Source organism: Corythoichthys intestinalis, chromosome 8 (assembly GCF_030265065.1).
Source record: "Corythoichthys intestinalis isolate RoL2023-P3 chromosome 8, ASM3026506v1, whole genome shotgun sequence".
Taxonomy (NCBI): Eukaryota; Metazoa; Chordata; class Actinopteri; order Syngnathiformes; family Syngnathidae; genus Corythoichthys; species Corythoichthys intestinalis.
The window spans coordinates 25,586,507-25,599,585 of NC_080402.1; the positions used below are offsets into that span (position 1 = coordinate 25,586,507).

General features: G+C 38.2%; 1 protein-coding gene across 10 annotated transcripts in view; it reads right to left on the reverse strand.

Annotated features, from left to right (window-relative positions):
• Positions 1 to 13,079, reverse strand: part of LOC130919997 (ankyrin-2-like) — a 127,560-nt gene that overhangs the window by 81,642 nt on the left and 32,839 nt on the right. For 9 of the 10 annotated variants that reach the window (XM_057842706.1, XM_057842707.1, XM_057842708.1 and 6 more), the window contains exons 2-3: positions 11,709 to 11,810; positions 92 to 190 (exon numbers count right to left, since the gene is read on the reverse strand). In XM_057842706.1, coding sequence (XP_057698689.1) covers positions 92 to 190; positions 11,709 to 11,810 — 201 coding nt within the window. Of the gene's footprint in view, positions 1 to 91; positions 191 to 812; positions 2,399 to 11,708; positions 11,811 to 13,079 lie in introns of those variants that run through there. The other variant, XM_057842705.1, reaches the window with a different exon arrangement.

Below are 13,079 nucleotides of genomic sequence, written 5' to 3' on the forward strand. Positions count from 1 at the left end.
TAAAAATCAATTTACCCCGGCACCATTGGTAGCACTATACTGTACACTGTGTACAGTATTACGATTGCAATGTAGTATATTCCACTTGTACCTTTGTGGATGAGTCAACGGGTGCTCCTCTCTCCAACAATTCGTCCACTAGATCCTGGTGTCCCTCTTTGGCTGCCAAATGCAAGGCATTCAATCCATTCTACAAGGATAGTAAACACATATAACACATGAAGAACTTTGTGAGTATTGACAAGGTTTAGTATACTATAAATGGCACTTACACTCGACTATATAGATCGAGACAAACAGTAAATTTAATTTCATTAGAAAGCATTTGGTCTTTTTTTTTTTTTTTTTTTTTTAAACAATTCCTAAGCAACACCAGAATCATACAGTAGAGTAGTAAAGTGCATAACCCAATCAAGGCAGCACTTGTGTCTTTTAAGTGGCAGAAATTGCCACCTTTTGCTTTTTTTCTAATGAAAAAGCAATCATGGATTCACAACATAACATATTGTGGATAATAGATAAATAGGTGCAGCAGCAGCAGTAGTAGTAATAATAATAGAGGACTTTTAATCATGCTGGTTCTCAAACAACTGTAAAACAAAACTTTTTATATTTTCAGTTGACAGGGTTAAGGAAAAAGAAATACAATGTTGGATCAACAAAATATGTTCCGATGTCATCAATGGCCACAGCACACCCCTGTAAACTCTTGCAGAAAGAGAGCATTTATAAAATTTAAAAAAATGGAGAAAACACATGTACACATAATACATAACACTTAGTACAGAAAATAAATAGAATAGCATATTCACCTCATCTTCCTCTTCTTCCATTGTGCTTTTTTTTAGTTAAAATTATAATTCAATGTAGTATTGTCTCTACCATTCAAACTTTTTGCCCTTTAGTGTGAAAACTTTTCAGTCTTCTTCATACAGCTTCCTAAACTATGCTCCCGGCTGGATTCTGGAATGATGGGGCACCGACAATTAATAATGGTCCTTGGGTTTAGGTCCAAAGTTGCAGGCGTGTTCTACTCCTCTTCTCCTCTGTGCTTGCTGGCTCTGAAGACTGGCCTGGCACTGATGTCAAAGAGGAGTTGCTATGTTGCTAACACCTCCACCACCAGCACCCCCTTTTTTCACTTGTGCACGTACGACATGCTTGCGCACACACAGACGCACACGCACATCTAAAATGTGTACGCCGCCACACATACAGGGGTAAGACTTCAGTTCCTAAATGCCACAAAGAGTGTCATGTTACTGTCCTCTTTCTGCACAGTCATAGAGGGTAAGTAGGACATCCAAGTACATAAACATGGGTACTCATATTTAAAGGCAACTTAAATGTCATACTTTCAAAAAGAAAAGAGGGCAGTCCCGAGGGAGCAAACTATGTCAATCAGAATGTGGATCAGTGAGCAACTTGAGTGATTTTAAAAGGGTTCATATGAAGGTTGCCATCATACTCTGTGCAAAAACAGCAACAAAAAAGTGCAAAATGCATGACTGAAAGAGTGAGCAAATATATTCTGAATTCAAAGTAGTCCATCGGCAATATTTTCAAAATAAAACTATATATTTTACATCAGTCAGATGTGGCCTTCTTATGACATCCGATGCATATTAAGTTGTTTGAAAACGCTAACATGACCATTGTGTGAGTTTGATGGTTTGTTTGTCTCAATCTGCCTTGAATGCCTGGCGAGCACAGTAGACATTCTGTTTGACTACATATTGAATTAGGGCTGCAGCTATCAGGGAACTAATTAGTTTGGATAATCGAGTAATCGGATCAGGAACATATAAAATTAAAGTACCTGAACTGAGCCTCAGACGGTTGAAAATATACCGTAAATAAATGAGGATCCAAGAACAACTGGCTATCTTACATAGCCAGCTTAAATGCTATATAATGCTTACGTTTTTTGTTTTTTACAATGCTCTTAGCAAATGGTTCAAACACATATTACCACAAAAAACAGCTAAAAAATACCTATAAACCACATTACCAATGCAAAAAAAAAAAAAAAAAAAATACATAGCTTATGTTGGTCTTAACAGGCCGTAGCTGGATTCAGCCATGTGAAATGAGTTATGTCATATTCACTGTTGCCACTAAAAGGCAGTGTATCCACCCAAATCAACAAAACTAAATGCAAACACTTTCAAAATAAACCATAAGAACGCCACTTTAATTAAACGAATAGTTGAAGCAGCAAACTTTAATTCGAATAGTTTTTTCTAATCGAATTACTCGAATTAATCGATTGATCGTTGCAGCACTACAGTACATTGGATGAGAAAAAATACTGCTACCAAAGACCCTTGACATGTTGACTAGAGATGTCCCGATCCGATATTTGGATAGGATCGGACGCCGATATGGGCAAAAAAATGCGCATCAGTATCGGATCGGCCAACACGGAAAAATTCCGATCCAGATTTCCGATCCAGTTTTTTTGAAAATCCGGTCCGGGTTTTACAGCGCACCGATTTACAAAATCAATTCCAGTTTTTGCTTCAGTTTCCCTAAAATCCAGTCCGGATTTTAATACAACCAACCTAATCAAACATTTAGCGAAATAACACCACAAACAATATGAGGAGTATGTTAAGAAAACCGAAGAAAAAAGAGGAAGGTCCTACGCAACTAACACTGGCAGAAACTTTTGCTATGCGTGACAAACTGGCACTCGACAGTCCCAAAGCCCAGGGAATAACAAGAGTAATTGCCGAAGAATTCATTCTGGATGACGAGCCATTATCTCTCGTGAGTAAAGACGCACCATCCAACACTTAGAACCACGGTACAACATGCCCAGCTGTCATTACATCCTTAAGCGATTCGGCCGTGGAAGATTCAAGAACGATTCACAAACATCCAAATTCCGGTTATTGAAATATGTCAAGTAAAGCGGAACTAATACACAGCGTGGTCTTCGGGACGCAATGAGAAACGGACAGCATTGCGTCACGAGAGTAAACGTGCTTGTCATAGACCCGGGTAATGCCAATGCTCAACTCACGGCTTTAGCTCAACTCATGCCGCTGGATAAAAAACACAAGAATACCTGACTGCTGCTAACAGCTGCTACAAACTACGTCTACATCGTTTTACTGTAGATAATAGATATCATATTATATAGAACTAGATGCAAGATGACAGACTCGACGGCGTATGCAACATGGAAGGATTGAAAACTACTTGCGTTAGTAAACAGCCGCCATCTTAAAGCAGGAGATTTCCCTAGTAGGCTGTTGTGAACCTTCCAAGCGAACCTAATTAACTTTTTATGTAAAATACTCCTAAATTGGCAAAATCATGACTTGAAAACAAATCAACAAATCTTCAAAACAGTTTTAAAACTTTCACATGTCGAAAGTAGACAGAAGGGAAATTATGGAATAACGGGAGCAATTTTAACAGCTTTAACAGTTGATTCGCAAAATTAAATGAATTGAATGTAGTTTAAAGGTGCTGATACAGAATGAGGACTTGAGTATTTTATTTACTGTTTTAAAATGTTAACTTGATCCTGAAATAGTCGTTAATTTAAACCTGAGAGGCTTTTTATACAATTTTTGTAACTAATGCACGAAAAATTAAAAGCATCTAATAGCTTGGGGGGGTTTGTGGGATTTTCCACTGAGGTTGTTTGTGTGTTTTGCTTTTTTAAGACTGCCTATGCCATTTCTGTTTGTTATTTATAATGTTTTGTGTTTGTCACTGAATAAAAGGGTCAGTTTCTTGTTACCAACCGTTGTGTGTTATTCAAACTGACTCAATTCAGCTGGCTAGTTGTTATCAAGAGTACTAAAACCTTTTTCAACATGAGTCTGACAACTAAGTAAGGAGGCTAAATAACTTTAAACTTTAACACATGCTCAGATAGGCCGGTATCGGTATCGGCCAGTATCGGTATCGGATCGGAAGTGCAAAAACCTGGATCGGGACATCCCTAATGTTGACTATCCACCCAAACACTTGGATGGATAGTCATGAGGACACGAAACAAAAACACATTTCTAGAGTAAAGGAACAAAGTTAAAATGATAAATCAAGTTTTCATTTTATCAGAAAAAAAAAATCACAATTTGCAAGGACAAGCAATTGAAAAAGGTAGGTTTATAATAAAAGTCTTACAATACATTAATTGTAAAAGGCTACTACACAATAAATTGTTATTTTATGAGGTTAGAGTCGGGTATGTACTTTCATTGCAGTTGAAATTTAACCCTGTTCAAATTTTGTTTTGTTTTTTTCAGCTGCATATGACTGACAAGGATGCAGCTTGTGAATGAGGAGGACGCAACTTGTCGTGATTACAATGTTACTGTAATTTACGAACGCTAAACCTCTACACTTCTACCCCCCCGCTTGGAACCCTTTATCGTCAGTGTGTCTTATGTAGGGGTTTTTCCAGACTGATGAGCTGTAAGGAATGTATTTTGCAGTCAGGTGCTTTTTATAATCCAAAAATTATGGTAATTCAGTTAATGAAAGAAGATAGTGCGACTATATTCCCTCAGTTCTTTCTGGGCAATATATCTATGAATATTTGCAATGAAGCTAAATACCTCCGCCACTTCATATCTGAAGACTTGTCAGATTCATCGTCAATGTTGTAAACTTTATGCACAGGCAAACATGCTTAAAAGAAGATTTTTTTTTTTTATGTGCTCCCCCACGTTAAGACTTCACTGTTTAAGGTGTACTGCACACCGTTTTACACTGCTCACCTATGGTCAAGGTACACAGATAAATCCATGCAGAGGCTAAATCTAGCCTACAATGATGCCCTGAGGCTGTTACTGCGTGTGCCTAGATGGTACAGCGCCAGCCAATTATTTGTTATCTCTGGGTTACCCACCTTTGAGGCGCTTTAAGAAAATTGATGTACAGCTTCATGTGTCGGCTAAATGAGTCTGGAAATAATATTACAATGAATTTAACAGACCCTACAATGAGCTTTAGATTTAGTTTGAGCCTGTGGCGCCATTGGCACAAAAGCCTGTTTGTTGTACACTGATAGCCAGTGCTTCCTTGTTGTTCTGTTCGGTTTTGTTTTCTTTTTCTTTTTAAAAAAAAAAATATTTTCTTCTTTGTTGGTGTGTGTGTGTGCTATGGACCCACTGTGAGATTCCGGAATAAAGATCATATATAATGAAGAGATTTTTTTTTTTTAATCAGTTAAATCTTTCCGTGTAACATATTTCAATGTAAATATCCAAATATCTAATGTTAACTCAAAATGTATTAAATTTGGGTAGTTTGGTTTATAGTCAGGCGCATTGGCATAGTGTGAAATTTACAGTAGTTTCATTCGGAGCTACTTTTATTAAGGCATTAACTCAGCACTCACATTAGCATATACTGTAGATTAAGTGGGCTCACACTTGGGTGCAAAATAATATATCAGGACAGCCCTCCCATTATTAACTTTGTAAAGACAGTGTACCTCAATAATATACAGTCAGTGAGTGTAGTGTGTAAAGTGTGTGTAATATGCTGCATGACATCATAATCCTAACTGCTACAATCAGGTTGGTGTGGTTATGTTGAGCTCATCATAATCATAACAACGTACAAGTGGTCACGTTGCCAGTTTTCTAATGCTGTCCCATCAATGAATTATAAAACACGCAGCCTAGTGAGTCAGCGATATTTTTGTCACTGCAGTGCCAAAAGGCAAAAATGAAATAGCTTCCAAATGTTCATCAAGAGGATCCTCACTGCAAATTTGAACGCAACTTGCAGGTTTTAGTTAGTCATCAGAAGTATAGATGCAAATCCAAAACGTTAATTTAAATACAGTACGTGTTTTAGGTCAATTTTACTTGTAGTACACTCAGTATGGCCATAATACCTTACTGCACCTTGCATCTTGTGCTCTCGCTCATAAATAGAGACAGCGTTCTACAAAGTCAGTTAAAGAAAGGTAAGGAAAATGTATTTTGTATAGCACAATTCAACACAAGGTAATTCAAAGTGGTTTAAATCACATTAAAATAAGTAAGACACAATTAGGAAACAAAAACCTACAGAATTTTTGCAGCTCTTGTGCATACTAGATCCGGGCAGTTTACCGAAAATTTACCGTTACCGTGATGGTTCACGATGACCGACGTAATTTTGACTATGAGGGTACATTCGTTTTTTTATTGAAACGAAAAAATTAAGTCTTTTCAGCCCGCTTTGACTATGTGTTGTTCAGCTATGATCATTCCCCTTTAAGAAAGCAGTTAGTGTTACAGTCTTGCATATGAAGTCACGTGCTATTAGGAAATCAAACAAACAGAAGCCCGGTACGCTAACGCTAGCAGCTAACGCTACAAGTGAACGTGATGGAGTCGGATAATAGTGAAAGGGCTACTGGTTGCCAGGCCGCAGGCATTTCGAGTATAGCATTAGTCGGCGCTCATAGTGTAGTGTTGGTGCCAAGAAAGAACTCGACGTTGGATGTCTGGAAAATTTTGGGAATCTAGAAGGACGACAAACCATGGAGCCCATCAGTTTGACGGTCTATTTAATAGACAACATGTGGGAGCTGCTGGATACAGCCTATTTCTAGGACGACCATACGGGTGAAATGATCAATCAGGCCCTGAAAAAAATGCTCTTTACGTGGGACGTGAAGTGGCCATTAGTACCTGTGACAGCGGCTCTAACCTTGTAGAAGCGGCTGAACTTAATGACTAGATTGGACACGGACTGCATCTAGCAATCAGTATGTCGTGACATTTTGTATCTGTGTGTGTGTGTGATTTCTTTGATAACATTTATGATTGTACATCATTCAGCATAAAGTATAATCCAACAGTTTAGCCTATAATATGACCGTTTAATGACCACAGCAATTTTTCTGTATGTGCTTGCTTTATTCTGTGTCATTACTGCCGTCATAAAATCTTAAATGTGTCATTGGCATAAGAGTTAGAGCAGTATAGCTTAATGTGTGTGTGTGTGTGTGTGGGGGGGGGGTTGCATGTCTGCGTGCGTGTATTTCATATATTCCCCAGGGGAAAAAAAAAAAACCCTGAAACCTTGAAGTAAACACTTGTGTTAAGTAATCATGTCACAGCAGCCATTAACAATAAGTTGTCTGATACTCAATCCTATGTTTGAAGTGTACTGTTCAAGCTTCTTTTGCTGTAAGGCATTTGTGTTACAATGACATTTTGGGCACAGTGGCCATATTTACAGTATATTTATAAGTTGTACATTTTTCAAGTCATACAAGCTGTTATAAATGTTCATACTTGAATGCTTATTCTTTACAAGATATTTTTATATACTTAATGTGTACACTTCATGTACAATTGTTAAATATGTTAAATAGAAAGCTGGTAAATAATTCAACGAGAAACGGTTAATTTGTATTTCATGCATTGATTCAGATTTTCAAATTACTAACGGTGTGGTTGGGTGAATTTATCGTCATTTATTGTTATCGAGGTAAATCTGCTCAATTTACCGTGATAAGTACTTAAGGCCATATTGCCTAGCCCTAGTGTATACACATACAAATACAGTGGGGCAAATAAGTATTTAGTCAACCACTAATTGTGCAAGTTCTCCCACTTGAAAATATTAGAGCGGCCTATAATTGTCAACATGGGTAAACCTTAACCATGAGAGACAGAATGTGGGAAAAAAAAAAAACAGAAAATGACATTGTTTGATTTTTAAAGAATTTATTTGCAAATCATGGTGGAAAATAAGTATTTGGTCAATACCAAAAGTTCATCTCAATACATTGTTATGTACCCTTTGTTGGCAATAACAGAGGCCAAACGTTTTCTGTAACTCTTCACAAGCTTTTCACACACTGTTGCTGGTATTTTGGCCCATTCCTACATGCATATCTCCTCTACAGCAGTGATGTTTTGGGGCTGTCGTTGGGCAACATGGACATTCAACTCCCTCCACGGATTTTCTATAGTGTTCAGATCTGGAGACTGGCCACTCCAGGACCTTGAAATGCTTCTTACGAAGCCACTCCTTTGTTGCCCCGGCTGTGTGTTTGGGATCATTGTCATGCTGAAAGACCCAGCCACGTCTCATCTTCAATGCCCTTGCTGATGGAAGGAGATTTTCACTCAAAATCTCTGGATACATGGCCCCATTCATTCTTTCCTTTACACAGATCGGTTGTTCCGGTTCCTTTGCAGAAAAAAACAGCCCCAAAGCATGATGTTTCCACCCCAATGCTTCACAGTGGGTAGGGTGTTCTTTGGATGCCATTCAGTACTCTTTCTCCTCCAAACACATGAACCTGTGTTTCTACCCAAAAATTCTATTTTGGTTTCATCTGATCATAACACATTCTCCCAGTCCTCTTCTGGATCATCCAAATGCTTTCTAGCAAACCGCAGACGGGCCTGGACGTGTACTTTCTTCAGCAGGGGGACACGTCTGGCAGTGCAGGATTTGAGTCCCTGGCACCGCATTGTGTTACTGATAGTAGCCTTTGTTACTGTGGTCCCAGCTCTCTGTAGGTCATTCACTAGGTCCCCCCGTGTGGTTCTGGGATTTTTGCTCACCGTTCTTATTATCATTTTGACACCACGGGGTGAGATCTTGCATGGAGCCCCAGATCGAGGGAGATTATCAGTGGTCTAGTATGTCTTCCATTTTCTAATAATTGCTCCCACAGTTGATTTCTTTACACCAAGCGTATTACCTATTGCAGATTCAGTCTTCCAAGCCTGGTGCAGGTCTACAATTTTGTCTCTGGTGTCCTTTGACAGCTCTTTGGTCTTGGCCATAGTGGAGTTTGGAGTGTGACTGACTGCAGTTGTGGACAGGTATTTTTTATACCGATAATGAGTTAAAACAGGTGCCATTAATACAGGTAACAAGTGGAGCCTCGTTAGACCTCGTTAGAGGAAGTTAGATCTCTTTGACAGCCAGAAATTTTGCTTGTTTGTAGGTGACCAAATACTTATTTTCCCCTCTAATTTGGAAATAAATTCTTTAAAAATCAAACAATGTGATTTTCTGTTTTTTTTCCACATTATGTCGCTCATGGTTGAGGTTTACTCATGTTGACAATTACAGGCTTCTCTAATCTTTTCAAGTAGGAGAACTTGCACAATTGGTGGTTGACTAAATACTTATTTGCCCCACTGTACATATGTGGGATGTTGTCAAGTTTTGCGCCACATCAAGATGAAGAAACAATAGCATACGCACACCCATGCAAGCACGCATACACACAAAATCTCTTTTTCCCCTCCGAGCCGTAACTAACGGCTTCATTTAGCTAATGGCCATGCAGTTAGTAAAGCAACACTACAGTATTTAAACGAACTCCAGTCGGGTGGGACTAAATGCAATGTCCATGTGACCTGATTGCACATGCTAACTTATTTTCTACATTCAAAAGCATTCCATGTACTTAAATAATAGGCAAGTCGAGTATAGGAATGGAAATCATGTGAACACATGCTCTTTTAAGAGTAATATCACTCACAGAGGATTAACATTTGGGCGGATTAGAGAGGAGGTATGGCCATTTAATTGTGCCGATGTGGGTACGAGCACAAACATTCACACAAATTCCCTGGTTTTTAAAAGAAAAAGTCTGTCAAAAAATGGATACTACTTATTGCTTTAACTATAAAAAAATATAACTACGCAAAGATGTAAAGGACTCTTGTTTGTTGATAGTCAGGAGGAGCATCTCAGACTCCAAATAACTTGGCAACCTTTGGCTTTTGGCACCACACTTGATCTCGTTGCTGCTTTCCAATATATTCGGAATCATTTATAAATGAATGTATGACGTTATACTGTCTCTAAGAACCATCGAATGCTTCATTTCCTTGATCTTACAGAAGTACTATAACCACTCAAGTTGGTAGAAAAATACTAACCTAACATGTTTTTATAGATTAGAGATATTAGACATTTTAGAGATATATTAGAGAGATTGTAGTGATAAACTCTGATCAATCAGCTACATGAAGTCCATTACAGGTTTTGGTTATATAATATCATGGTTGCTGGTGCACTGACTCAGATGATAGCTGGGGATAATGGCTCTGTAATTGTATTGAGTGCTTTTCCAAATGCATGATTTGGATATGCTCATTTCCTTGGAAGCTGTAATATTTCTGCTAATCACAGGTCACCCAATCCTTTATCCATGGGGTCACTAGGTGGCTGTAATGATCATCAGGTTTCTAGAGGCAGTGGATGGATGGGTACCAGCAGACCTAGTGGAACACAATTTAAGGGGCAAAATTTGGTCTTGTATTACATGTATATTCTACCGTCCCATTTTGGAAACTTGTAAAAAAAAATCTTCGATTGCATTAGGAAATGTTATCCTTACACGAGTTTCTTTACACATATACACACAAACACACACACAACCACTCTGGAGTAAAAATAAAATAATGTCATGCACTTTTTGGTCACCTGACAAGGGCTCAAATTTGATCATCTGACACATGACAGACATTTGGAAGGTCATGGGTCGCCTGTTGCCAAGCGCAAGGTGGACCCCGTGTATGTGAATGTGCGTTTGGGCATGCTCAGTAGGGAAAAACAGCCACGGTGCTAAGGACAACAAACAGTAGAGTTCGCGGTGGGCAGCTGCCACTTCCTCTCAGCAGACCAATTAGAAACCAGAGTATAAATAGTTGATTTCATGAGAAAACAGTGTCATAACGCAGCCATTTGCTTTGAAACATAAGATACACACCTCTTCCACCAATGCTTTAATTCACTCTATGACAAATGTAAATCTTGTTGGTGTCTGCTGCACAGGGAGGTGAAAAAATATTTAGGTGCAAGACATTTTACACCCTCACTTTCTTTGCACTTATGTAGAATGTGGGTGAGGTCAGGCGCAAAGGGGACGCAAAGACCAGCTGTTAGGAGGATGCAAACCCCTCCAGACTCGACTAAGATTACTAAGAAGAATGGGAGTTGTGGGTTACCGCGGTTTAAACAGGAAATGTTAATGTGAGAGACAAATGCTGACAGCTTCTTTTTGTCAAGTCACTGTGACGCAGCATTTTCTTGATTAGGACCACATTCCATTGCAATATTCAGCATTTTTATTAAAAAAATACTTAAATCTATCCTTATTACACTGATCGGCAGCACTGTAGCAAATGGTTTTTACATCTGTTTCACAGTCCTGAGGTTGGGGGTTCAATGGTCTAGTGTTCGTGAAACGTCTTTACATGTTCTCCCTGTGCTTGTGTGGGTTTTCTCCTGGTACTGCATTTTCCAAATACAAAGTTGTACAATTTTGTATCCTTTGTGTATTTTGACTGATGCATGTGGTGACTAACTTACAGAAAAACACCATGCGTCTACGTTGAAAAAGCACATTTGAAATAATAGTCATCATAATGTAGCTCGACACCAAGGTCAAAGAACAAGTGCTTTGCTGTCATCTTGTGGCGTCTTCAGGCCCTTTCCCCACAAACAGCATGGATTTGCACTACTAAAGATAGGTATCATAGAAGACTACTTAGACACATTCAACTGAAATCATCACACAAGTAAACTCAATACATAGGTTGAAAGCCAACTGAAGAAATGAATGATGACATAGTATGTACGTATGCTTATTTCTTATATTACTAAATGAAGCCCTCAATAACAGACAACACATAATCCTTATCACAAAACATGGATTTCGGATAACAGACATAACCTTTGATGAGATGGTTAAGTTTTCTTACCTGGTTGCATGTGCTAATATCAACCCCATTTTTTAGGAACTCAAGGACCTTATCAATGTTTCCAGCTCTGGCAGCTCGCAGGAAACTGGTGTTGCTGTCCGACTGCAGAAAAGGAAAACACATTGAAATGCTTATAAGAAAGTGTTTGATATCATCCATGTTTCACAGCTCTTTTGCTGTTGCACTACTTAAAATAAAATGATTTTAAACAATGTACTTAATTGTATCATGTGAATAGTTATACTACAGGGTTACCAAAAATGGTGAACACATACAGTACAATAGTATTCAAACACATATTCATGACTGCAAGACCATACAATATTTTTTATAATTCACATTTATTTAAAAGTACTGCAATGAGACACAATTTACAGAAAATGTATTTACTCCAAGTTCCTTAAAAACACTGACCTAGTTATCGTCGAAGATGGGAAGGAGACAAGCGGCATGGTTCAGATAGTTTCTAGAACCCTCATCCCCTGACCTGGATTCTGTACCATCCAGAAATATTCCACAGCAAAACCTGAGTCCTCTTAACTAGCTCTTTGTAACATAAGTTACAAATGTCCAGACCAGTTGGGGTTTCAACACTAAATGATTTTCTATTTTTGGAAAGTCTATCCATATTCTTTACAACTTCAAATCTGTTCATGTCTAACATTAGGTTAACATAAATTCCTATATCATTATTATTAATATATTGCTCTTCCAGCTATGAACAGTTGCACAATCCGGCTTCTGAATATAGTTTACGTTTTGGTATATTATCATTCATTTCTTCACCTTCTGTGTCATCTTTTCTTTATCACACACAAGTAAAATAGTTTTTAAGCACAACAGAAACTCAGGGATGTTGCTGCTTGCAAACTACAACTTTAAAGGTGTCAAAATCAAACTGTCGGATGAACTATATGACAATAATAAAGATGGTACTACACTTGAGCAGCTATAATGTGAGCAACACATGCTAACTTGTGTTATAATTACATCTTCACTGGCTTGTATTATGAAGTATATGCAGTGGCTTATTTGCAACTGTCATAGCAACCCCTGATAGCGTACAGTACAGTACTTTAGTGGTCTGTAATACTGTTGAACCAGCAAAGTGAAGGTGACAAAGACATGATATAACTCAAGGTCTGTTCTGTTGGGGGCTCATTAATATGGGATTGATATTTTAAGTCAACTATACTGAGTTAATTGTAATTCTTTTTCAGTACTACGTAATGAATCAACCGCAAAGGCATTGCCATTTCAGTATATCGTTTAGAAATTGTATTGTGTAAAATATATATATGGCGGAAAACACTCAAGTGACTTGAAGTTCCACTCTGAGACCCCCAATTTGGCCAAATTTCAAAATTGTCC